This window comes from Tachyglossus aculeatus, chromosome 20 (assembly GCF_015852505.1).
Source record: "Tachyglossus aculeatus isolate mTacAcu1 chromosome 20, mTacAcu1.pri, whole genome shotgun sequence".
Lineage (NCBI taxonomy): Eukaryota > Metazoa > Chordata > Mammalia > Monotremata > Tachyglossidae > Tachyglossus > Tachyglossus aculeatus.
In genome coordinates, this window is record NC_052085.1 from 1,830,031 (window position 1) to 1,857,147 (window position 27,117).

The following is a 27,117-nucleotide window of genomic DNA, read 5'->3' on the forward strand; positions in this document are numbered from 1 at the left end:
AATTTAATTCAATGTTGGTCTCCCCCACAAGATCGTAAGCTCCTTGGGGGCAGCGATCACATCTACAACTGCATTGTATTTCTTTCTTCCAAGTGCTTACTTCGTTGTTCTGTACACAGTAAGGACTGAGTAAGTACCACTGACTGATTGAAAGTAGTCTCCCATCCTTGGCAGAATTGGTTATGGCTGCAACAGATACAACCACACTGCTTTTGGTAGAGCCAAAGCGAGATAACAGGAGCAGCTGGGGAGAAACGAGAGCAGCTGACGTGGGGAATTCTCAGCGGCCATGGAATAAGGCATTTGAGGGAGAATAAAAGCGGACAATTTCGGAGAAGATGCTAATCAGGGTTATTCAGTCCCAACGCCATCCCCTCGAGGATCTCTTGTGAGTTACTGGGAGCAAAGTCCAAACTAGACACCCAACACACTAGGAAACTCAACCAGCGAAGGAGTAGACAGAGATAGGATGTTTAGGGCACGAAAAGAAAAGTTGTGACAGGAGATGTGCTCTCAGTTTGCCCTTGTTAAAAAAGATGATAAAATTAGGATTCTCTCTGGAAAAATAAAGCATATTAGGAAGGTCAGGGAATCAGCTTGACATTAGTGAGAGACAATGTGGGCATAACTTCCATGTGATCTGTTAGAATGAGAAGACAGCCAGAAAGATTAATTGGGATTATGGGTTTCCCCCTCTAGGCTGAATGCTTGTTGTGGGCAGGGAATGGGTCTGGTTATATTATTTTGTTGTACTCTCGCAAGAGCTCAGTACAGTGCACTGCACACAGTAAGCTCAATAGATACGTTTTACAGATTGAGCTTCACTTTAGACTTCAGAGAGCCAATTACACCAAGGGGAGTCTCCCAGGCTCAAAGCTCCCCACACCTCCTTTTACTCTGCTCATCTTTACCGATGCCGTGACCCCTCGGCCATCTATCCGTTCATAACAAGTAAAATACACACACCCTCCTCTTCACCTGCTCCAATACACCAGCTTCAAGCCCCTGCGGTAGCTCTGACTGACACAACATTCAAGACCCGGGCTGACATTTTTTGGAGCGAGGCTATCAAGCTGCCTCACCTCATTGACCCTTGGCCACCCCCTATTTTCACCCCCTTCTCCCCACCGTCACCATCACGCTCTCCTCAGAACTTGGCTGCCACTGCCCGACGAGGTACTGACGTCCTCTGTTCTCTGGGCTGGGGTGGATCGAGATCCACGACATGACTGAATAACTGAGGCCCGCAGTGTTACAACGATGGGGGTGGCCACAACCAAGGCTCTCCCAGCGATCATGGGAAATTTTAACTCTGTCTGAGGGAGACTGCTACGACAAAGCACGCTGCTCTGACAGAGACAGAAAAGCACTCACTCTTCTTCCACATCCACTTCTGAAAGTGAGAGTCTTATAACACTGCAAAATGGCAATATCAAAAACTTAAGACCACCATCGTTCTGTATTTTTAACACATTCATTCATTCCTTGAGCACTTACTGTGTGCAGAGCACTGTACTAAGCGCTTGGGAAGTACAAGTTGGCAACATATGTGTCCATCGCCTGCCCGAGACTGGCAGAAAGCCAAATCCTAACTCAGAGGGAGCTAGTGACTAGGGCACTTTGATGGAGGGGTTTTTTTTTTGTAGCAATGAAAAGAACTTTCAAGGAATTCTGAGGAAGTTGGTGAGAAGCTTTTTCCATGTGCACGAGGTAAATGTCTTGGGGTTTGATTGCTTGTTCCTAAAGTCAGTTGCCTCTCTGGGACGGGACCATTGGCAGCCTCTGAATGCCCCTCTTAGACAAACAGGCTACAAGAAATACATAATTTCTGAAGCTTTCTGGACCCGCCTTCCACAGAGAAGAGCTCAAACACAGGCAGAGGAGAACCTTAGGGAGGCTGGTGGCACATGAAGGTTGCCAGGGTGGAGGGAACCCTGGAAATGTCAAGGATCGAGTATGAGAAGGTTTGCGGATTTCAAAAGCAAGCCACATTCCATTTAAGGAGAGGGTTTTTAAAAAAAAAAAAAAGAAAAAAAATCTCTCCCTCTCAAGAGTTAGAGCTTCTCTTTAACTTCAACCAAACTCATTCATTCCTTCATTCATATTTATTGAGCGCTTACTGTGTGCAGAGCACTGTACTAAGCGCTTGGGAAGTACAAGCTGGCAGCAGGACATCATCTTGAGGTGTGGGATTTTACCTGTAGCTGAAATAAAGCCCCTTTTATGGCTCTTTGTTCCAACAAAGTTTCCTTTGCCCACAGCTGACTCGGAAACCTCGCCCTCCGCTTCTGGGAAGCTCTTGGGGCCACTGGCAATTGTTGCTAGGCGTTGCCTCATCATCATCAATCGTATTTATTGAGCGCTTACTGTGTGCCGAGCACTGTACTAAGCACTTGGGAAGTACAAGATGGCAACATATAGAGACAGTCCCTACCCAACAGTGGGCTCACAGAAGGACCAAATGGTTCCTCTTATGGTAGCCTGTTACTGGGGACGGCATCAAACCCAGGCCAACAGCTTCCCAGGGCCAATCTGGTCTTCCGCGATGACCAAAGACCATCAGCTAAAATAGCTTTCTAAAATTCCTTGAGGCCCTGCTTCCCTCCCTTCCAAAACAGAGGGTTCCACAACGCATCTCTTCCAAATACTGTTCATTTCTAGAAGACAAGGTGGGGCGGGTGACATTTTTGTCTAAAATCTCATCCACTGCCTCCTTTGCTAGATTCTTGTTCCGCACTCAGAGGTGCTTTAGAAAAGCTAAAGTCTCTCTGCCAGCTCTTTAATTCTCCTGCACCAGCTCCTCCTTCCCTCAGGGCAAAATGAACATTTCCTTCTGGAAGAAAGATTCCAAACATACGGACAGGAGAAGGAAATATTTAGTCAAAACGGTCAGTCCGCCCCAGGCAGAAACCACCCATCTCCTCGGAGGCTGGTCGCCTGAAAGGTCCAATGAGGGCATCGGACGACTAGGTGGAACCGCGGGGTTTGTGGCTCTGGTACCCGGGCATCCCGGGGAGAAGTGGTGGAGCTCCAAAGTCTCCAGCTCAGTTCTGCAACCCTCGAGAGCGAATTCATTTTGCAGGATGCCCACACTCAACCTGGCACGCCTTCCCAGCACACTCGCCACCTCCAAAGTACACTTCAGCTGTCCAGACCCACAGGAAGGCAGGCAAGGGAGAGAAGGAATGCGCAAGAGAGTCTTGAAGAGAAGCAATACTGTTTGACTGCCTAGGGCTCACTTGACTAGCAGCCCTCACTACCTGAAACTCAATGCCAGGTTTACCCAGATGCTTGTGTGCGCGGACACTCTCGCTCTCTCCCCCAGCGGGAGTGTCTCGGCGTTTTCAGAGGCAACAGAAATGATGGTTATTTTTCCATTTCCCTGCAATTCCCCACAATGAACCAGTCAACTAAAAGTCTTGAGAAAGGGTGGGGACAGATTTTCAAAATCACTTTTGCAGTGAAAGAAACGGTGCATTCTGGTGTTCTCCTAAATCAATCCATCAGTATTCCCAAGTGTTATTCTCCCTTAGAGGGAAGGGAAGGATAAACATCTCTTGAATGCCTTTGATGGCAGATTACTGATGCAGAGACCCAGTTAACCCAATATTTCATTGCAATAGTGATTTCACTCAGTCACTCGGGGTAACCTGGGCTCTCCATGAGACTCCTTCTAGAGTATCGTTTTACCCTCAGCAAGATATTAAGGTGATATCTCAAAACCTCATTAATTCGGGAAACCCAAAAAGGATAAAATAACATGGCTTAAGTAGAAAAACATTTCTAGAAAGAATTCAGGAAAAGCTCATGCTATTGCTCTGCTCTGGGACTTTGGGTTGTACGTCGGACCAGATGTTAACCAGTCTCAGAGCCATGAATTTTCTCTTTCCGGGCCGAAAAATTTCTGAAACTCGCGAGCAATAACTGTTGTGATGCTTTAGAAGCGCCCATAGCCTCTCCGTAGGTGCCTGTTGAAGCCGGCAGACCCTTGGGGTCCCACTTCATTTTGTCTCCTCAGTTTTTCTCTGTTTCATTCTTTCCCCTCCTGACCACTGATGGTAGCCACTCAATCAGTCAGCGGGATTTGCTGAGTGCTCACTGCGTGCAGATCGCTGTTCTGAGCATTTGGGAGAGCACAATATAACCGAGTTGCTAGAGGCGTTCCCTGCCCACAGCGAGCGTACAGTGCAGAAGGGCAGCAATGTTGTTATCATGGGCACCTTAGATCAGCGCCCTTGGCTCAACGGGGAAAACTGCTATTGCGCCGGGCCCTGGACCGTGACAGTCGGCGAATGGCCGGACTCACCTGTCCGACCATATCCGGGGCGAGGGGGATGACGGGCCAGAAGGTTGAGTAGACCCCAAAAAACACCAGCCACAGCAGCATGCTCCCCCACACTGCCAGATGGCTGAACTGGAGGAAAAGACAAACAGACAGATGGTGGAGTCTTTCCCGTTGGGGAGAGGAAGCTTCACGGCTTCATTTCCGCAACATCCTGAACTCCTCCAGTCCCCAGGACTTGGAGAGGCTTCCTGACATCACCAGAGGTAATAACAATGATGATACCTGTGGTATTTGCTAAGCGCTTACTGTGCCAAGCTCCGTAAGAACCACTATCAGGTTGGCCACAGTCCCTGGCCCGCTTGGGGTTCAGAGTTTAAATAAGAGGGAGAACAGCTATTGAATCCCCATTTTACAGAGCAGTTCTAGGAGAAGATTGGGGAGAGGAAGAGGAGGCCAAAATCCCTGGCTGAAAGGAGGACGGGACGGGAACCAGATGGGAAAAGGACACACTAAGCTACTGACCGAGGGGAGGTGTTCTCCTCCATTCATTCAATCGTATTTATTGAGTGCTCACTGTGTGCACAGTACTGTACTAAGCGCTTGGGAAGTACAAGTTGGCAACATATAGAGACGGTCCTGACCCAACAGTGGGCTCACCTCCAGCATCGGGGCACTAAAAAGACCAAATAATGCTGAGGCGGAAGGGTAGCGAGGCACCTGCTACAGTCCGTATTTACAGAGAACTGTGCTCTTGAAGGGTTGAATGATACCCCCGTTACTTGGCTTTAGTTCTAGTGCTCAGCACAGTGAGCCGCACACAGTAAGCAGCTGATAAATACCACTGATTGATAGCCAGCTGCGGAGCTGCAGGGAAGAGGGGTGGGAGCAGAAAACTGCACCTGAGCTGGGCTGGGCCTCTGGCAGGGGTCTGTGGATTCCCTCACAACCCCAGATCTGCTCCCGAGAGGCGGAGGGGGGAGAGGAGAGGCTCAACAAAAGATGGGACAACTCGTTGGGCCCTTGGCTTTTCAGCTGCCGTTGGGATTTCGATGCGAGCCATGCGTTGAGGACGATTCTTCGGGACACTTAAAACCCCGTGTTCCCTCCGCTCCTCTCCCATTCCCGAACCTAGAGAGCAGAGGGTACTGGTCTCCCGAGGACGAGCTCCATGTAACCAATCCACCTGATGATGGAGCGGGGGATCAGCACGAGGCTGAGAACTTAATACTTTTCAAACGCCGCGAAGACCCCGGCACTTATCGATTCCCACGCAGCTGAAATAATAAGTGTTTGGCACCGGTGGGTCATGGGGTCAACGCCGCACGGCGCTCTGCCGGTTGGGGGAAATCTTTATTATTTCCTCCCAGATTTTTCTCTCTTACTTCCTACTCATACTTTGAAAATCCCCCCTCCCTATGCCATGAATATTCCGAGAAGGGAACAAAGGTCGTCTCCTCGATCTAAAATTTCCAGGGAAAATGGCTGGAGGCTCTCTGACTAACGACGGGCCTCCCTTGGCCAGAGGGAGATGTCGAATGATTGGAGCCGCCGTGCTTGAACCCAGACTATGAGGCGAACCCAGGAGACACTACTGCTCTTTACTGCAAGAGGAAAACGGACGGAGGAGAGGTTTCTCGCCGTCTGAATGCCCCGTTAGGGCCAACCAGTTGCAAAAAACGTACAAGTACCTGGGCTTGCTTACAGAGCTGGTTGGGGAAAGATAGAAGCAGTGTGGCCTAATGGAAAGAGCACGGGTCTGAGATTCAGATGACCTGACTCTGATTCTGGCTCCGCCACTTGTCTGCTGACAAAAGTCAATTCACTTTTGTGCCTCAGTCACCTCACCTGTAAAATGGGGATTAGGACCGAGTCCCCTGTGGGACGCAACCTGATTAGCCCAGCATTTAGTTGCCTGGCGCACAGTAAGCACTTAGGAAATACCATTAAAAAAAAAAGCCAGTGTTTTGCCTATCCTTACCCCTTGAAGCTGATCTGCAGTGGGGCATTTAGAAGTGGCTGGGGGGAAGGTACAGACTATTCCATGTTCTGTGGTAATCAGCTGCCTGCGAAACAGCCAGGCCCATCACTGCCCACACGATGTTTGCCAAAAGGGCATTTTTTTGCCTCAGGGAAAGGACTGTGCCCAGAGTGTTTCACAGGCTTGCCCACTGCTGGGACGCTAATACGCGCAGCTCGCCTGTTTCCCCTGAAATTTCCATTTTGCTGGAGCCCCTACGTGGGCGATGGCCCATTTCTTCAGTTGGCCCGAAGAGACAGGCCACCCCCATACTCCGTCGGCCCCAAGAGAGGCTTCAAGTAGCATCTCTGCCGAAGTCAGGGCCCAGGGAGAACAGACTTGATGCTTCCCTTGGGAAGATATGCTGATTGAGGGCCAACTACATCTTGGGCCTGCCCAATTCAAAGCTAGATGAACTACATTTTGCTAGATCTTTTTCTCTGCTTTTTGCAAATGCAAAGGGAAACCATGGAAGGAGGAGAACCGGAGAGGGAAATCAAAATGGGAAAGGAACACTTACTTTGGTCCAGGCTGTTGTCTCCAGGCCAGCTTTCAGGCACACCGTGACCACGACGTACTGAGGGGAAGAAGAGGGACGGAGTGATCGTCTGCTGTCTACATTTACCTCTGGGATCACTGTTCGCTCCCCGTCAAGTGTGCGGAATGGAGGGACCTAGCTGGTGTTTTTGAGGGTTGGACTCTTCTGTGGACCTCTAAAACTCTGCTGGGGCCTTTCTTTCCTAGACAAAGCTGACACTTGGGCTGAAAACCAAATTTTTTTTGAGATAACAAAGAGGCACCTTATTCCATTATCCTCTACTCTAAAGAACGTGGGCCGAAAAGCAGCGAGAAGCAGCCAGGGCACCCACTCGATCCGGCCCAGGAGCTACAGGTATGGTCCTTGCCCCAGGGAACTTACCGTGTACACAATGTTTCCAACGAATAAATAGTCAGTCACATGGCCACTTGTAAACACCGAATCTGGAAAACAAAATTCTCTATTACCTTCAATAACGCTTATGCCCATGTTTTTTTTTTTTTGCCTAATTGTTTTATTCTATTTCAAGACTTCCTCCCCCCTCAACAGTTTTGAAAATTGAAAACAAATGGAAAAGTGATCACAGGCTCAATCACAGAGACTACAAAATCTGGACAAGAGAATCTTCTTTTATCCAGAGAGAAATGCCAGCCAGGCCTATTAAAATCCATCAAAAAATCAGGGATATTTCACCACCACGCCACTTGGGATAATCTCAGGGTCTCCCCCTGTTTGTGCAGACACCACAGGGACTTCCTCTTCTGATATTTCTGAATGGTTAGAATTTAGTGCCGGCCAATCGGCCACCAAACGAAGCAGGATAAAGACAGGAAGTGATGGATCGATCGGGGGTGCGCACGTGTGTGTGCACGTGGGTAGATTTGAAGCCATCGCTAATTGAGTCGTCGACCGGGGTTGGAATTCAGACACCCCCTTTCTGCAAACGGAAGGCACGGGTCCCGGTAAATCCGTCTCTGGAAATCACCAGCTTTGGCAGCTTTCCAGAAGCCCCCTCGTTTGCCGCGAATGCCGGCTGAATCGGTTTGAAGGTCCCACGGAGGAGCCTGACAACACTGGGGAGACCGAGTGAATTGATGACGTCTGGCCCGAAGGATTCTTGAGCCTATGGCTCACTCGTCATGTTTCCACAGGCATGTGAACAGAGGGCGTGCCAAAAACCCTCCGAGAGGGTACTAGCTAAAGTGGGATCATAAAGATGTGTCGTCCGACTCCTTTCCAGAACGACTGCTACGATCTGCCACGATAACTAATGAGAGATTCCTTCGGAATTACACAATTCAACCCCACTAACACAAAGGCTGCTGCAAAAAGCCCAGGCCTCATGTTGTTCATTGCCCGGACCTCTGAACAATGGTTCTTAGATGAACCCTTCTTCACCTCTCGCTCGCTGAATCCAGACTTTGCTCTAATCAATCAATCAATCATATTTATTGAGCGCTTACTGTGTGCAGAGCACTGTACTAAGCTCTTGGGAAATACAAGTTGGCAACATATGGAGACAGTCCCTACTCTCCCGTTCCGAGTCCTACCTCCATGAAGGCAATGAGGTGGTCTTCTAACTTTTCCATACTCTCGCGCGCACTCAGAACAGTGCTCCGCGCAAAGTCGTCGCTCGATCAATACTGACCGATGGATCGACTGATCCCTCCAGGCCCACATGTTCACCCGGCCTTGATGAGCACAGCAGCTGCTCTTCTCTCTCACTGCGACCGAAGGTCCCCAAACCCGTCTCTTCCTGCCCCCAAGGAAGATCGACGAGAGCTGCAAATGTTCTGGGCTGGTCCTAAAATTGGCATTTACCTGGCTTTGGCGACTAAGACGGTAATCTTTTGGTGTGAAACTTGGTTTGTTTTTTGTTTTTTATAGTCAAAGGACTTTTTTTTTTCCTGAGACGAATCAGGGATGATCTCCTCCTGCTGAATAACTACAAAGGGTAAGGGTTCAGAGGCTGGAAAAAAAAGGAAAAGGGCTAGAGAGAGTCACAGAAAGATGTGGACTAAGGAGGACTGGAGGGAAGGAGCACTTCCTTAGGCTTTTGAGCATCAGAACCACCACTGAACCAGAAAAAGCAGTGACAACCCTACATCATTTGTGTTCCCTCCAGACTGACCGTCACTCAGCTTTTATCTCTTAATTTACAGCCCTTGGCAGGGTCAACAGCCTCAACGGAGCCACTCAAAATGACAAAATAGAGAGCGCCCATGTAATTAGGTGTGGAGATTCCAACCAGGGGAGATCAGACACATACGTACAAGCACATACATATATCACCAAATCTGTACTATATATGTGAATATGAGAGAGAGCACGGATGCTCACGTGCTCGGGAAATAGCACGTAAAAGACTGTCAGTGATTCCTAGATGACTCTCCTGAGGGTAAAGCTGCAGGAATCCACGTATGAAGAAATGATGACCACTGGGACAGTGAGCTGTAATGGGAGGGCACTTATTCAAGGTGAGGAGACGTTCTAAAGTCAGTGTGAAAAGTGTTAAAAATAATAATTATGGCACTTATTAAGTGCTTACTATGCGCCACGCACTGTACTACGCACTGGTGGGTACAAGCAAATCGGGCTGGGCACAGTCCCTGTCCCCCGTGGGGCTCACAGGCTCAATCCCCATTTTATAGATGATATAACCGAGGCACAGAGGAAAGGAAGTGACTTGCCCCAGGCCACACAGTAGAAAAGTGGCAGAGCCAGGATTAGAACCCATGACCTTCTGAATCCCAGGCCCGGGCTCCATCCACTATGCTGGGAGACAGTCTCTCAAAATGGAGACTCAGGGTCAGGCGGGAGACGGCGGGCCAGAAAAGCACGGCAGAGGGAGATAGCTAATGTTGCACGATGATTTGCAAATGTCGAAGTAAAGCATCGATCGGTTAAGTCACACGTAGTTTAGAGTCTCACCAATAAGAGTGTCCTAACCCTGCCGGCAGTACGCTATATGGAAGTCTTTTTGGACACCTGAGAAAGTTAGTGATACGGAAATGCAAAACGGATACTAATTTAGGAGGTGTTTGTAAAGCACAAAGGCACTGTTTGCTAGGGTTGGAAAAAATAAAGTGCTGGTAAGAACTCAGAAACCTACATCTGAAAGAGCAAAATGAGACCCCTTCATTAGGCAAAATCCAAACATTTAAAGTGGGAGGGAGACTTCTGGAAGACGGGGATGAGCATGGATTTTTTTTGCTCCGATATTTCTAAGACCACTGCCGGGTGCACGGAATCAAACATACTCTACAAATCAGAGAGGCCCCTTCCCCGGAGTTTAGTTAGTTTGGAGCACCTCATTACTGGAAAGAGAAAGATGAGCTGGAGGAAGTTCAGAGAAAGAGAATGCAGGATGGTTACACGGTGGGAGGGTCGGTCTTGTGAAGACAAAGAAAAATATTTACATTGAGAGAAGACTGAGTGTGTGGGACATGATAACAGTCTACACTTTCTCAGGGGATCCACACACAAGGGAAACAGAAGAGATCCTTACTTGGCTGTGGTACAGAGCCATAAATCTAAGGATAATTGTGGGGTAACTACCCGGAAAAATTTCTCCCCAGTGGAAATCTACTACCTTGAGGAAAGTCTTCCAAGAGAGAGGGAGGGCGCACCTCCCCTTGAGACGCTGAAACTTAGGTGTTCCGATGTAGGGATCGCGGGGACTTATGTGGCCCCAGCTGAAGGAAAGGATAAGGTCCTTTCGAACTCTAGTTTCTAGGAGTCCACTAAGTATATTGAGCCCCCCCTCTAGACTGTGAGCCCGTTGTTGGGTAGGGACCGTCTCTATATGTTGCCAACTTGTACTTCCCAAGCGCTTCGTACAGTGCTCTGCACACAGTAAGCGCTCAATAAATACGATTGAATGAATGAATGAATATATTGCTCATCTTGGGCCCTGCGGGTTCTTAAAAACAATTCTTACATTCGGAATAAATGGAGAGTTTGGAAATTGCAAACCTGATAGTGAAATAAATCTGTGCTTTTCTTTTCAATTCAGAAAAGAACTCAACATCAATCCCGATATCTAAATATAATTCTCTCGAAATTGATCACCGCGGGGGCAGGGTCTTGACTCCACCGCATCCTCCCAAGCACTCAGCACTCGTGAGATCCTCCATAAATACCAGCTGCGCCCCACAAGCAGTCCCCACTGCAAAGAAACTGTACTCGACAGTGCTGGGCAGCTGGTTGTACTTCCCAAGCGCTTTGTACTTCCCAAGTGCTTAGTACAGTGCTCTGCACACAGTAAGCGCTCAATAAATATGATTGATTGATTGATTGGGGGTTTCTACCAAAAAGCCGTGGTGACTCAGTTGGGGAGCTTCTTTTCTCGCTCCTCAGTCACAACTAAGCTAAACACCACCTATGGAGATAACCAGCCGCTGTTCACCAGCTGGTCCCTTTGCTGGGAAATCCTCCAATTTTCTTTCCTGTCCTCCTTCCCAGTTCCCCGATTTCTTCCTTGGACTGAAATGGAAGTCGACCCCGGGGCCACCACCAAATGTGTGAATTATCCCAACTCTGGGCTTCCTTTCCCCATCACTGTCTCTTCCCATCTCTGGGAGGCGGGTCCACCCCGGCAAAGAAGAAACATTCCAATCAGTGAGTTTCACTTCCCGATAGGGACTCTTTCGTAAGGTCTGCCTGGAAGGGGGCAAGTTCGTCGATCGAATGCGTTCGCTATGTGCCGTCCCGACCGCCCGCGCCCCTGGATGGGCCCTCAGGGCTCACACTGGGGGAATCCCCGACTGATAACGCTGTGATCCCTGGAACCAGAGCTCGGGAGGCATTCTGGAGCTGCGTCTGCTGGACGTCCACAAAGGTTGCAGATGCTCACCCACGCTGAAGCACAGGCCTCCGAATGCCCCGGGGCCCAGTGTGGGGTCACTAGTGGTCCTGTCCTTGGGAGATCCAGGGGCAGAACCCATGAGAAGGAGGGGCCGGATCCCACCTCCAGCCCTTCGAGGGCTGATTTTGGGGCCGGGTCACTCACAGTGAGGTCCTAGAGAACAGCCAATCTCCCAGCCTCAGAGAAGGAAGCAGCAGGACCACCCAGGTGCTGCCCTCTGATGCCCATCTCCCTTTTTTTAAGGCAGGTGCCAAGGGACCTCGGTAATATCTGGGTAAACAAGTGCACTGTATACACTCAGTTAATGGATTTTTTAAATTAAAGAAAATAACATGATCGCGTAACTTATTTCCAAATACTCTAAGGTGCTAGTTTTATGGTATTAACAAAAATGTTATTAAGGGGCAATTAAAAGCATTAAGTCATTCCTCGGTTCTCCCTAAGAACTAGTGAAATCTTTCCAGAATTATTAATTTGGCTCAGAGAGGTATCTATTGCTAAAAGCACAGCGACAGAGCTGAAATTCAGAACCTACCATTCTAGAATCGCGTCAAAATAGTTGAGGGGTGAGCCTGCAGAATTGGGTAAAGGCATCGGTTTTGGTTTTTTAAGAAGACCAGGTTCAGATTTTTAAGATTAGTTAACCTATTTTCTATAAATCTTGGAGAAAAGGATTCTTATTCATCGCAGACCTACAACCCACCTTGTGGATTGTCTAATTCCTTTCTCCTCCTCCTCCACTACTCCCTGCCTTTGGTTCTGTTTATTGTTCTTTAGACCCTCTCAAGCAGATGGGAGTCCAGGAAGAAGGACCACAAATCTGTCACTTTCCCCATTTACTAGCAGTCTGGTCAGGGGTTGGAATTAAGGGTTAAAATGAGATTTTTGTATTATCTGTGGATTGACTCAAGCTCATCGCAACCCCCCATTAGAACAGATAATCAAGAGTCGGAGAGAATCCGGAGTTGGCTGCAGTTGAGAGGAAATCAAATCTTTCTTGCTGGGAGCCTGAAAAATGTTGTAAGTGAATTTGGTAAGCAGAAAAGTTAAGAGTAAAGTAACGACGTACAACTGGAAAGACTCAGACGTGATATAATCTGACACTTAGCCATACGCATAGTCTAAAGCACCTCAACCCTGACCTATCACAACTTGGCTAACCACATCCTGGATCTGTCCCGAAGCATAACGGACTATTTCCCAATGACGAGGCGGGGCCTGCAGGGCCTACGGGGCCCCCGGAAAGGTGCAGGTGGAGATGTGTGGAAGGAGAAAGGGAGGTGACACAGAGATGTCCTTCAGGGAAAAAAAATGAAGCGTCGGTTCTTCCCCTCCAGGCGTTTGGAAAGCTCATCTATGTAAGGAGTCAGGTGGCTAGGGCTAAACTTCCACTGAGACTTCCAATGAAATGCCAAAAGAATAATAATAATAATGATGATATTTGTTAAGCGCTTACTATGTGCAGAGCACTGTTCTAAGCTCTGGGGAGGTAACAAGGTAATCAGGTTGTCCCCCACAGGGGGGGCTCACAGTTTTAATCTCCATTTTACAGATGAGGTAACTGAGGCCCAGAGAAGTAACTTGCCCAAAGTCACACAGCTGACCGTTGGCGGAGCCAGGATTCGAACCCATGACCTCTGACTCCAAACCCCAGGCTCTTTCCTCTGAGCCACGCTGCTTCTCAGTAGGCCTTCTATTCTCTATTCCTTCTCAAAAGACCAGAGAACTCGATCATGTGGTACGGGCAATGGTATTTATTCAGTGCTTACTGTGTGCAGAGCACTCTACTAAGCGCTTCGGAACAGAATGGTAGACACATTTCCTGACCACGGTGAGCTTAGCTGCCCTTGCTACTTCGAGGTAGACCCTTGTCCTGCCTTCTGCTCCCTTCCCACAATCCCTCTTCTTCTCCACTCTTGCCCCGGCCCTCGGCCCACGCGATGATGAATTCCTCGAGGACGGTGACCTTCTGCGATACTTCCCCAGATGCTTAGTAGAGTGTTTCACACTCAAAAAGGTGCTCAAACTATACCACTGATGATGATGATGGTGGTGGAAGGTGTGGGGCTTAATACTATTCAAGTTCTGCTGAGGACGAAAGGCTATTTCATGAGGTTTTGAAAGGGAGAAAGGGGGCTCCTGATTCCCCTTATATAAATGCCCGATTGCCTTCTCTAAGAGTTCTCCAGGGCACAGGCCTTGCTGCCAGGCTTTGATCGGTTCCCGTGTGCTCTCGCTCCTTTAAAGCACGGGCTGTGGGAACGCAGGGAGCTCTCTAAAGCCAAAAAACCCGTTTCTGCTGGCAAACCTTCGATTTCGCCCAGAGCAATTTTTTCTGAAGCTTCATCAGCAGAAAGTTGAACTTGTTTTCTAGTCGAGACGGATTTCGTCGCCTTCTGCCAGCAACCACATTCCAGGGTGAGTGGGAACGGAGGCTCCACGCCTCAGTCTGGAGCTGCCCGCCGAGGCCGACGCCTGCTGATCCCCTTGGCCTCTGGCCAGGGTCCCCCAATCCCATCTCCACTCCCTCTACCCCTAGAGATCGCAGGGAGGGGTTGGCTGGCAAACCGGACGAGGGGTTGGAGTTGAAGACGAAATATGATTTTCTTAAATGCCCGAATCCCACCGCTGAGGGAATACACCACCCCTACCAGAAAAGAGGTGATGGGGAGGGCTTCTGTCCACAGCCCAACAACAGCAGGTGAGCACACAAACGCACCCAGTCACAAAACTGATCGGAGGCAGAACTCAAGCTCCACTGGGAGAGTCCAGGCAGCCTCGCTTCTTTAGGCAGAACTCATTTCCGACGTTCCAGAGCCTGTGCGCGCCGAGTCCTCGAAAGCGTGGGGACCCTTCAGGCTAAAGTAGGATTGGGGTAATGATGACAAATGCCAGAGGAGATAATGAACGAGCGGGGCATGTGTTTGCGGCCTCCTCGGGTATTTAAGGGGTTAAAAAGCGGGGCAAGGAGAATGAAACATTTCTGTGTGAAAAAGCTTTCGCAGAGAAACACACAGAAGGATGGAAACTTTATATTCTTCTGTCTCTTGGACAATCAAAGGCCGCTCCCGTCAAGCTTTCGAATCATTTTTCCCAGGGGGATTATAACTATTTGAAGGGGCTGAATAGGATACTAGGGCGATACTGTTTCATACGTTCCGACAAAGTCTCTGTCCCTTTAAGAGGACACAATCTTAAAGCACGTCTGGGGGCAGGTCAAACAATACCCCCTTTGGCCCACCTCCCCACGCCCCAACCCTGGGGGGGCCCTTCCATCCCAACATATAACCCTTTCTGAATGCTCATCTTTCAGTCCTGGAGAACCCGGACCGACCCAGCTTAGGAACGAATGGCTCTTCGTTCGGAAAGCAAGCTGGAAAGGCCTGGCCAGCCTCGTGAAACCGAAAGCGCTCGCCGACGAGGCCGACCGAGCTCCTCATCAGGCCCGAGCCTTCCAAACTTCCTGAGTCCGGCCCTCACCGGAGGCTCCTGACCTCAAAGTAGCCACGTCGCATCGCAAAGAGCAGCTCCCCCGGCAGACGTCTGAAGCCGGGCACCAGGCGGGCCGGACCGTCTCGCTTTCCCTAGAACCTGCCGTGACCCCAGTACTGCATAAACAGACCCGAATTCCCAGACAACCCTTTGGCCCCAGTAAGGCCGGCCCGCGCCTCGCTGCCCCGGGAAATAATGAAGCCATTAGTTACCGTGCTCCAGCACTTTCAGTGGGAACCAGAAGAGGATGATGGAGTGGATCAAGGCGTTGATGCAGTGACCCCAGAAAACCTAAGAGAAAACAAACCGAGGTTGTCAGAGGCGGCCAGAAACCCTTGACCTCCGCCTCCTCTCAACAAACGCCTCATTGTGAAGTCTCCTGGCAGCGGGTCCCGAGGCTCCAAAGCTGGAATATTATTCTTGAAAATGTTCTAAAATGTACTTCCTCCCTCACCTTTTTTGTATAAATTTCTGCACTGCCACAGGAGAACGCGGCTTCGGTGAAAGGGTTTCTTAAAAATACACGCCGCTAAAGGGCCCGAGGCGTAACAAAAGCCAAGTGTGGAAAAGGGGATGGGATCGGCTTTCCTCAGAATTGTTCGGGGAGGACACCCAGAACTCAAAACCAGCTGGGGGAAAGGGACTAAGTTCTCCAAAAAGAAATCCCAGGTCTCCGTTTGAAGGGGTTGGGGAAGGGGGACAGCTTTCCAGATGCAGAATTTTATCATGAAGAGTTTGCTGGGAGGTTCACATACTGACTTGAAGAGGCTCAAACTGGTCTTCAAAAACCTGCCTGGGCAGTTCAGTCTTTCCTCTTGGCTAACAGGACTGATGACGGTCCGCCGGGAGGCCCCGCTGCTTCTCAACAACCTTGGAGGAATTCAATTCGTTGGCGGCCAGCGGGATAATAATTTGCGGGCTAATTGGGGAGCCGGAGCCAGCGAGAAGGCGCTGGCTGAGAGGTGCCCGACTGCAGATAGGAGTGCTGGGAGAGCCAGTGGACTGAGATGGGCCCAGATGACAAAAACCAGAGGGAGGAAAACTCCATGTGCGTGGAGATAAGTAACTAAACGGCAAAGTCTTTATCCAGACTACATGGCTGAGACTTTTCAAGTTCACTCTCCACTAATTCCTGTTTAAGAAAGCGCATAACATTAAAAAAACCCCCACTAAATCCCTCAGAGCAATAAAGGAAAGGATAACCACGCCATTTCCCCATCGGGGAAATCCTGGTGACGCCGGGCAACGTATGAGGCAATAATAGGACACGTCTGTATCTCCTGTCATTGCTCCTCCTTGCCAACATAATAATAATAATAATAATAATAATAATGGCATTTATTAAGCACTTACTATGTGCAAAGCACTGTTCTAAGTGCTGGGGAGGTGACAAGGTGATCAGGTTGTCCCACGGGGGGCTCACAATCTTAATCCTCATTTTACAGGTGAGGGAACTGAGGCACAGAGAGGTGACTTGCCCGAAGTCACACAGCCGACAGTTGGCGGAGGCGGGATTTGAACCCATGACCTCCGACTCCAAAGCCCGGGCTCTTTCCACTGAGCCACGCTGCTTCTCTGTGACCATGACCACATTTGCTCTTTATGTCCCAGGAACCCAAGGGGTGGTGATGGGAAGGGGGGTGGGGGTGGGAGAGGGGGTGTGTATGTGTGTGTAGCATCTGATGCACAGGCACACAAAAAGTAAAGAAAAGAAATGCTGTATTACAAGGTCTCCAAACTGTACTGGAGAAGGAAACCAGAGAAAGGGAGAGAGAACGTAACAGAGTTTGAAAGTTTTGTAGAAGTTGCCCATCTCAAGTGAGCTGAAAGGGCAGACACTGGCTTCCCGAGGATCCCAGGAGTTGACCCAAACGTTGCCTGGGCAGGCAAAGATCCCAGAGGCAGAAAAACAAGCTATTTAAAGGACTTGGGAGTCAGAAGTCACGGGTTCTAACTCCGGCTCCGCCACTTGTCAGCCGTGTGACTTTGGGCAAGTCACTTCACTTCTCTGTGCCTCAGTTACCTCATTTGTAAAATGGGGATTAAGACGGTGAGTCCCACGTGGGACAACTTGATTACCTTGCATTCCCCCCTAGCGCTTAGAACAGTGCTGGGCCCACAGTAAGCGCTTAACAAAAACTATCATTATTACTATTATTAAAGTCGGCAATCGTTTTCCAGCAAGTTTTCCAGATGCCCTCCTCCTCCATCGCTCTTCCACGGCAGCCGGAGAGGACACTGTCAGACAACTCCAGGGGCAGACGCTTCCCCTCAGCTGACTGGGGGAGAGGCTGAGACCCTGAGCACCCTGGCTTCTCCACCCTGCGAGGGCCCATGATGTGCTCTTCCCCACAGAAGTCCCCAGGCCCTTTCCAATTCCCATCCTGTTCCATTCAGGAGCCTCCCGTCGCCCGGACGCTTGTCTGGCTGGCTGGCATTCCGGTCCAGGGTCTGATTCTGGGTTACTACGGTTCTTGAGCTCATCCCTTTTATACTGTGAGCCCACTGTTGGGTAGGGACTGTCTCTATATGTTGCCAATTTGTACTTCCCAAGTGCTTAGTACAGTGCTCTGCACATAGTAAGCGCTCAATAAATACGATTGATGATGATGATGATCCCTACCCTCGAGCAGAGGTCAGCGGAGCTCCTAGCAGAAGGCAAACTCAGGAGGGCCACCGGCCTGGGCTGTGTTCTCTCTCTCAGCTTCTTGCCCCCAGGTCCAGGGTTCTGGCTAGCCACCTTTAATGATGGCATTTATTAAGCGCTTACTATGTGCAAAGCACTGTTCTAAGCACTGGGGATGTTCCAAGGTGATCAGGTTGTCCCACGTGGGGCTCACAGTCTCAATCCCCACTTTACAGATGAGGGAACTGAGGCACAGAGAAGTGAAGTGACTTGCCCAAAGTCACACAGCTGACAATTGGCAGAGCCGGGGTTTGAACCCATGACCTCTGACTCCAAAGCCCAGGCTCTTCTCACCTTTCCCACTTGAGGAGTGGCTGCTGCCTTTGCAATCCATCAATCGTATTTATTGAGTGCTTACTGTGTGTAGCGCACTGTGCTAAGCGCTTGACAGCAACTAACGTCTGTATATGTTGCCGACTTGTACTTCCCAAGCGCTTAGTACAGTGCTTTGCACACAGTAAGCGCTCAATAAATACAATTGAATGAATGAATGAATGAATGAACTCCCCAGGAAAGCACTCAATAAATACGATTGAATGAATGAATGAATGAATGAATGAACTCCCCAGGAAAGCGATCCTGCCCCCACCCCCAGGGGTGCCCCGCTAACCCCACGGCCACCTCTAGCCTCGGCACTTGTGCATATGTGGCTCTCAACTGGACGGCTCAGTGGAAAGAGCCCGGGCTTTGGAATCAGAGGCCATGGGTTCAAATCCCGGCTCCACCTATTGTCAGCTGTGTGACTTCACTTCTCTGAGCCTCAGTTCCCTCATCTGGAAAATGGGGATTAAGACTGTGAGCCCCCCGTGGGACAACCTGATCACCTCTGTAACCTCCCCAGCGCTTAGAACAGTGCTTTGCACATAGTGAGCGCTTACTAAATGCCATCTTCCATCCTCCCTCTGCCCATCCGCCAAGCTAGCTCTCTTCCTCCCTTCAAGGCCCTACTGAGAGCTCACCTCCTCCAGGAGGCCTTCCCAGACTGGGCCCCCTCCTTCCTCTCCCCCTCCACCCCCCCTGCCTTACCTCCTTCCCTTCCCCACAGCACCTGTATAGATGTTTATATGTTTGTACATATTTATTACTCTATTTATTTATTTATTTATTTTACTTGTACATATCTATTCTATTTATTTTATTTTGTTAGTATGTTTGGTTTTGTTCTCTGTCTCCCCCTTTTAGACTGTGAGCCCACTGTTGGGTAGGGACTGTCTCTATATGTTGCCAATTTGCACTACCCAAGCGCTTAGTACAGTGCTCTGCACATAGTAAGCGCTCAATAAATACGATTGATGATGATGGTAGGAAACTGTTCCCTGACTCTCCCCCATTACAGTGTAAGCTCCCCGGGGGCAGGGCATGCACCTACTTCAAGCTTCTGTCGTACTTTCCCACGTGCTCCCGTGGGGTCCACTGCACCCACTGGGAGCTCAGGAAAGACCATGACACCTCCCGCCGGGACGCCATTTTCCATCGCTTCCCAGAGCCTCGTCCCGAGCCCCAGTGGGGGAAGCGGAGCCGGAAGAAAGGTGTGGGGAGCTCTGCGTCGAGTCCCCCAAAATGGGGACTCAATCAATCAATCATATTTATTGAGCACTTACTATGTGCAGAGCACTGTACTAAGCGCTTGGGAAGTACAAACTGGCAACATATAGAGACAGTCCCTACCCAACATTGGGCTCACAGTCTAAAAGGGGGAGACAGAGAACAAAACCAAACATTCTAACAAAATAAAATAAATAGAATAGATATGTACAAGTAAAATAAATAGAGTAATAAATATGTACAAACATATATACATATATACAGGTGCTGTGGGGAAGGGAAGGAGGTAAGATGGTGGGGATGGAGAGGGGGACAAGGGGGAGAGGAAGGAAGGGGCTCAGTCTGGGAAGACCTCCTGGAGGAGGCCTTGGTGTACTCCTCACCTTGGTGTTGAAGCCGTCGGCATTCTGGGTGATTTTGTAGAGCTGAGGAAACCGGAGCATGCTCTCCTGTGTGCAGGTCCGCTCAAAGATCCCCAGGGTGAAGGGAGGCAAGGCGGTGAAAATCTACCAAGAGAACAAACACCCTGTTAAGATGGTTTGCAACTGCACAAAAGGGCTTGGTTCCACCAGGCCCCACGGAAAGGAGGGCCCGTGACTCATGGCTCTCAATAATAATAATAATAATAATGGCATTTATTGAGTGCTTACTATGTGCAAAGCACTGTTCTAAGCACTGGGGAGGTTACACAGTGATGAGGTTGTCCCACGGGGGGCTCACAGTCTTAATTCCCATTTTACAGACGAGGTAACTGAGAAGTGAAGTGACTTGCCCAAAGTCACGCAGCTGACAATTGGCGGGGCCGGGATTTGAACCCATGACCTCTGACTCCAAAGCCCGGGCTCTTTTCCCTGAGCCACGCTGCTTCTCCATTGGCAGCAGTGGGCCGCTGTCACCAGAGGAGCCCAGCCGGAGGAGCCTCGGCTTCTCTCCTAGTGCCCACAGAGGTTGGCTGAGCTGAGCCTATATATATGTATATACGTTTGTACGTATTTATTACCCTACTTATTTATTTATTTTACTTGTACATATTTATTCTACTTATTTTATTTTGTTAATATGCTTTTTTTTTGTCCTCTGTCTCCCCCTTCTAGACTGTGAGCCCACTGTTGGGTAGGGACCGTCTCTAGATGTTGCCAACTTGGACTTCCCAGGCGCTTAGTTCAGTGCTCTGCACACAGTAAGCCCTCAATAAATACGATTGAATGAATGAATGAATGAGTGAGGTTGGCCCCCGCAGTAGGTTTCCTGGGATGGGGCGGATCAGTCGGGCCCAGACCCAAAAATGTGTTTCCCATGGGAGTCCCAAAGGGAGGGTTTTATCACCCGCCCGGCTAAGCAGGCGCAGCCTGTGGGACCGAGCGCAGCCCGGCCTCTGAAAAGTACCGCGCTGGGGTCACTGCGTAAGAGCAAGCGGGATATGTGCCCGGCCTGGGAACGGTGGCTGCCGTAAGCCTCTCCTTTCCCACTCAACTTTGTCCCTTTGGGGTCTCCGGGGACCCGGACGGCACCGTCTGCGCCGCTGAGGGGAGTCCCGGGGGTGTAACCTGCCCCCCGTCCCCGGATCCATGCCCACCCCCATGCAGACAGGGATGCCCTGTATATATGTATATATGTTTGTACATATTTGTTACTCTATTTTACTTGTACATATCTATTCTATTTATTTTATTTTGTTAGTAGGTTTGGTTTTGTTCTCTGTCTCCCCCTTTTAGACTGTGAGCCCACTGTTGGGTAGAGACTGTCTCTATATGTTGCCAACTTGGACTTCCCAAGCGCTAAGTACAGTGCTCTGCACACAGTAAGCGCTCAATAAATACGATTGATGATGATGATGATGATGCACGCAGCCACGCATACACACTGCGGCTCCCGCAATCACGAGCCAGCGTGCAGCCTGCAGGCCTCCCAGGGAGCTCCGAGCCCACACACGGTACCCGGAGGCCGGCTCTCCGTGCCAGGGGAAGAAGCGACTGCTTGTTCAATCCAGTCCATTACTCAGAGGGTGAAGCAACCGGACGTGGCGGTTGATGGGGGTTAAGAAAGGCCTCATTCTCCCTCTGGGCCAAAAGGGCACGGCCAAAAAACCGCCAAGGGCCCCAAGTGCTGCGGCTTTGGGGCAAAGTCTCTAAACCCTTCTGGGACCATCAAGCATTTTGTGGGGAGAGGGTGGGCGGAGAGCGCTCCCCTGTTCTCCACCCTCCTTCCCTTCCCCATAGCACCTGCATATATGTTTGTACATATTTATGACTATTTATTTTACTTGTACGTATCTATTCTATTTATTTTATTTTGTCACTATGTTCGGTTTTGTTCTCTGTCTCCCCCTTTCAGACTGTGAGCCCACTGTTGGGTAGGGACTGTCTCCATATGTTGCCAACTTGGACTTCCCAAGTGCTTAGTGCAGTGCGCTGCACACAGTAAGCGCTCAATAAATACGATTGATTGATTGATTGATTGGAGCACTGAGGGTCAAGGCTTGCTGGGGGGGCAGTTCAACCTGAAATGGAGCCCCTCTGCCCAAACAAGGGCCCTCCTCCGAAGCAGCTGCTCAGACATGCCCTGCCTCTGGCCCCGGGGGGGAATGGCTGCATGAGTTGTAGTCGCTATCCAAAGAACAGAGTATGTGGCTGCATAAATCAGCCTCCTTTGGAATCCCCTGAATAAGAATGCCACCGTGAATTTGTACAGGGCTTCATTCCCCAAAGCCCTTTCACCTCGGTGATCTCATTTTAGCTTCCCTGGAGGGAGGAAAGGATTATCATCCTCCTCATTTTGCAGATGAGGGAGCTGGGACACAGAGAGGTTAAGTGACTTGTCCCAGGTCACACAGTGGCAGGTCAGGGGCAGAGCTGGGACTAGAACTCGGGTCTCCTGATTCCTAGTCCCTGATTCCTGATTCTTCCACGCTGAGAAACAGCATGGCTCAGTGAGATGCAACGTGGCTCAGTGGAAAGAGCCCGGGCTTGGGAGTCAGAGGTCATGGGTTTGATTCTTGGCCCCCCCACGTGTTTGCTGTGTGACCTTGGGTAAGCCACTTAACTTCTCTAAGCCTCAGTGACCTCATCTGTAAAATGGGGATTAAGACTGTGAGCCCCACGTGGGACAAACTCATCACCTTATATCTCCCCCAGTGCTTGGAACAGTGCTTGGCACATAGTAAGCGCTTAAGAAATACCATTATTATCATTATTATTCTCTGGGCCTCAGTTCCCTCATCTGGAAAATGGGGATGAAGACTTTGAGCCCCACGTGGGACAACCTAATCATCTTGTATATCCCCCCCCAGTGCTTAGAACAGTGCTTGGCACATATTAAGTGCTTAACAAATACTACCATTATTATTATTATTATTATTATTAGTCTCCTGCTCTTTCCACTAGGCCCCACTGTTTCAATCAATCAATCAATCAATCATATTTATTGAGTGCTTACTGTGTGCAGAGCACTGTACTAAGCGCTTGGGAAGTCCAAGTTGGCAACATATAGAAACGGTCCCTACCCAACAGTGGGCTCACAGTCTAGAAGGGGGAGACAGAGAACAAAACCAAACATATTAACAAAATAAAATAAATAGAATAGATATGTACAAGTAAAATAAATAGAGTAATAAATACGTACAAACATATATACAGGTGCTGTGGGGAAGGGAAGGAGGTAAGGAGGAGCTGCATTTGCCTGGCTATTCTCCCAGCTGGGACTACGGAGCTCTAAATGAAGTCTGGGGAGTGACACTTTCTCCGGTTCCAATCCCTTCCTGAAGGCCTTCAACTTCCTTGGACAGAGGGAGTGAGGGACGGAGGGAGTGAGGGACGGAGGGCCTGCTATAGGAGGAGGGACCGTGCTAGACAAAGGGTGAGCGCTGCTATCCGCATCACCTCTGCAAGCTCTGAAGGAGAGCCAACCGAGAACCCATCGGTGATGGGCTGGGAGAGCGAAGGCCCAGGAACACATCTCATCAATCAATCAATCAATCAATCAATCAATCATATTTATTGAGCGCTTACTATGTGCAGAGCACTGTACTAAGCGCTTGGGAAGTACAAATTGGCAACATATAGACACAGTCACTACCCAACATTGGGCTCACGGTCTAAAAGGGGGAGACAGAGAACAAAACCAAACATACTAACAAAATAAAATAAATAGAATAGATATGTATAAGTAAAATAAATAAATAGAGTAATAAATCTGTACAAACATATGTACATATATACAGGTGCTGTGGGGAAGGGAAGGAGGTAAGATGGGGGATGGAGAGGGGGACGAGGGGGAGAGGAAGGAAGGGGCTCAGTCTGGGAAGACCTCCTGGAGGAGGTGAGCTCTCAGCAAGGCCTTGAAGGGAGGAAGAGAGCTAGCTTGGCGGATGGGCAGGGGGATTGGGGGCATTCCAGGCCTGGGGGATGACGTGGGCCGGGAGTTGATGGCGGGACAGGCGAGAATGAGGTACGGTGAGGAGGTTAGCGGCGGAGGAGCGGAGGGTGCGGGCTGGGCTGGAGAAGGAGAGAAGGGAGGTGAGGTAGGAGGGGGCAAGGTGACGGACAGCCTTGAAGCCCAGGGTGAGGAGTTTCTGCCTGATGCGCAGATTGATTGGTAGCCACCTCGTCAGGGTCCAGTCCTCTCTGTTGCAGCCCCGTCTCCCAGGGGGAAGAGGTGGTAGCTACGAGGACCTCAGGGGAGAAGGGGCAGAGTGGTTATTCTTCACCGTCTGACGGGGCAGTTGCCGCCAAGGCTGCCTCAGTCTCCCTTCCTGAAAGTTGGCCTAGGCAGCTCCCCCGGCCCCTCCTCCTCCCACGCCGGTTATCGGTCACAGCCCCTCTCGCACAGAACATGGGGTGTGGGTTAACAGGGAAGCGGCGTGGCTCAGTGGAAAGAGCACAGGCTTGGGCGTCGGAAGATGTCGGTTCTAATCCGGGCTCCGCACTTGGGCAAGCCACTTAACTTCTCCGCGCCTCATCTATAAAATGGAGATTAAGTCTGTGAGCCCCATGTGGGACAACCTGATTACCTTGGATCTACCCCAGCACTTAGAACAGTGTTAGCAAATACCATTATTATTATCACTACTACTACTAGGATTTCAAATTCCCAAAGCAGGAACATTTGGGCATCTGAGAATCCATCTGTCCAATGAGCTGCGCTTAATCAGCTGAAGGGTAAACGTGAATTTGGCTGAAAAGAATAAAAAGGAAGAAGCTCATCATCTCTCCGGGTAGGTGGGGGGCCGGTACTTCCTGGGTTTCTAGAGCGCTCACGGGCTGTGATGGAAGCCACATGTGTGTACTTGGGCTTCTGCAGGATATGGCGGCCACACAGCCGCCCCCGTCTACAGATGATTGACTTCGCTACACTGGCCAGACGTAAACAAAAAAGGAATGCCAGCGACCGTCCTGCCCGCTCGCAGGCCGCGGCCGAGAATGCTCACCACATTGTACAAGCCGATGCACCACCGTTCAAACAGGATCTGCCCAGAGAATCCGTTGACGAAGGCAAACCAGAGCTGGAAGAGAAGAAAGCGGCATGAGGCGTTCCATCCGACCGGACCTAAACGTTTCCATTCCCTGACGGACCGAAGGGGCTTAAGTAGACCACCGGCTGGGCTCTGCCGCTCGGCGAATCCCAGGCTCACCGAGCCCCAGGACCGTAGCTAACGATCCTTCCACGGAAAATAATAATAACGATGGCATTTGTAAAGCGCTTACTATGTGCTAAGCACTGGGTGGGGGGGAACAAGGTGATCAGGTCGTCCCACCTACGTGGGGCTCACAGTCTTCATCCCCGTTTTACAGACGAGGGAACTGAGGCCCAGAGAACTGAAGTGACTTGCCCAAAGTCACACAGCTGACAAGTGGTGGGGCCGGGATTCGAACCCCTGACCTCTGACTCCCAAGCCCGGGCTCCTTCCACTGAGCCACGCTGCTTCTCTACACTTTGAGTAAAGCCCTGCGGTCCCATATGGAGAGTCTCTCACGCTGCTAGCATTTTACTGTGTGGATCACAACACTCGGGGTCTTCCAGGGCTAATTTACCTTCTGAATCACCTGCAACTGTTCACCGTCTCAAGGTGGTTCTCAAAGCACACTGACATTCAATCAGTTGTATTTATGAGAAATGAGATGTATTTATGAGACATGAGACGTGAGAAATGAAGTACTAGAAACTGCAAATCAGTACGTTCTACTACCCGAGCAGCACAGAGAGCAGGGATTTTCATCCATCGCGCCACCGACCACTCACGCCCATCCGACCTTCGGCCTGGTATGCCCTCCCATTTCACATCCAAAAGGCCACTACTCTCCCCATTTTTAAGGCCTTAATAAAAGCATTTCTCCTCCAAGAGGCCTTCCCGAATAGGCCCTACTTTCCTCTTCTCCCACTCCCATCTGTATCACCCTGGCACTTGATCTGCACCCTTTAGTCACCTCTTCCTCACCCCCATGGCACTTAAGTTCATATCCATAATTTACATTAATGTCTGTATCCCCCCCTAGATTATAAGATTGTTCTGTCTCTGTTATATAGTACTTTCCAAAGAGCTTAGTGCAGTGCTCTGCACACAGTAAGCGCTCAATAAATTCGATTGAATGAATGAATGAATGCTCTGCACACAGTAAAATGCTCGAAAAATGTGATTGACTGATTCTCAAGTGTAGCCATCCTGTCATTTTTCGGTGCATCCTCAAAACAATAAAATAATTTAAGTAAATATGCCCATGGAAAAGTACATTTTTTCCCACATAATTTATCAAGTTATTTGTCCAGATTGCTTCACCTTAGAGCCAGCCTGTCACTATTGGGTTAGTTTTAAAAAGGTATTTCACAAAAATGTTGTGATGAACTTAACTGCTTTTTTGGAGAATTACTGGTCGAAAGCTATGGTGATCCCGCTTTTTCATTACGGCATCTTTCGGCATCATCCTGCACTACAGAACGATGTGGAATCCCAAAGTTAATGATAATAAAAAACATTAGTCAGTGAGATACTGGCTATTTTTCCAGGCAATGTGTATCCTGCCTCTATAAAAGAAGTTGCCATTTATTCATTCAATCGTATTTATTGAGCACTTACTGTGTGCAGAGCACTGCACTAAGCACCTGGGAAGTACAAGTCGACAACACATAGAGACGGTCCCTACCCAACAACGGGCTCACGCCTATGACCACTGCTTATGTGAACGCTTTTTGTTCGATATTGAGATATCCGTACCGTTTTTTTTTTTAACGGCTGAATGAATGAACGCAGACTTTACGGGAGTAATCAAAACCCGTCACAACTTTATACAACCCTGAAAAGAAACGATCGTAATTGGAGCATCAGCCCTATTTCTTTGCTGGTGGCTACCCGAAGTGGAGTATGTGGCTTGTAAATGTTTTGCGGTTTGCAACCCGATTTCATTTTCATCTTGGCTGGATCTCTACAAACATGCTGCACTTTTAAGTGCTAACACAAGTTTACTTGCCTTACTCCTCTCCCTCTCCATCCCCCCCCGCCTTATCTCCTTCCCTTCCCCACAGCACCTGTATATATGTATATATGTTTGTACGGATTTATTACTCTATTTATTTGACTTGTACATATTTATTCTATTTATTTTAGTCTGTTAATATGTTTTGTTCTTTGTCTCCCCCTTCTAGACTGCGAGCCCGCTGTTGGGTAGGGACCGTCTCTATCTGTTGCCAACCTGTA

At 49.5% G+C, this 27,117-nt stretch overlaps 1 protein-coding gene across 1 annotated transcript in view; it reads right to left on the bottom strand.

Moving 5' to 3' along the window:
- ATP8A2 (ATPase phospholipid transporting 8A2) overlaps positions 1–27,117 on the bottom strand; it is a 333,778-nt gene that overhangs the window by 51,509 nt on the left and 255,152 nt on the right. Inside the window, exons 28-33 of the mRNA XM_038762117.1 lie at positions 24,856–24,930; positions 19,814–19,936; positions 15,412–15,490; positions 7,222–7,283; positions 6,823–6,879; positions 4,307–4,414 (exon numbers count right to left, since the gene is read on the bottom strand). Coding sequence (XP_038618045.1) covers positions 4,307–4,414; positions 6,823–6,879; positions 7,222–7,283; positions 15,412–15,490; positions 19,814–19,936; positions 24,856–24,930 — 504 coding nt within the window. The remainder of the gene's footprint in view (positions 1–4,306; positions 4,415–6,822; positions 6,880–7,221; positions 7,284–15,411; positions 15,491–19,813; positions 19,937–24,855; positions 24,931–27,117) is intronic.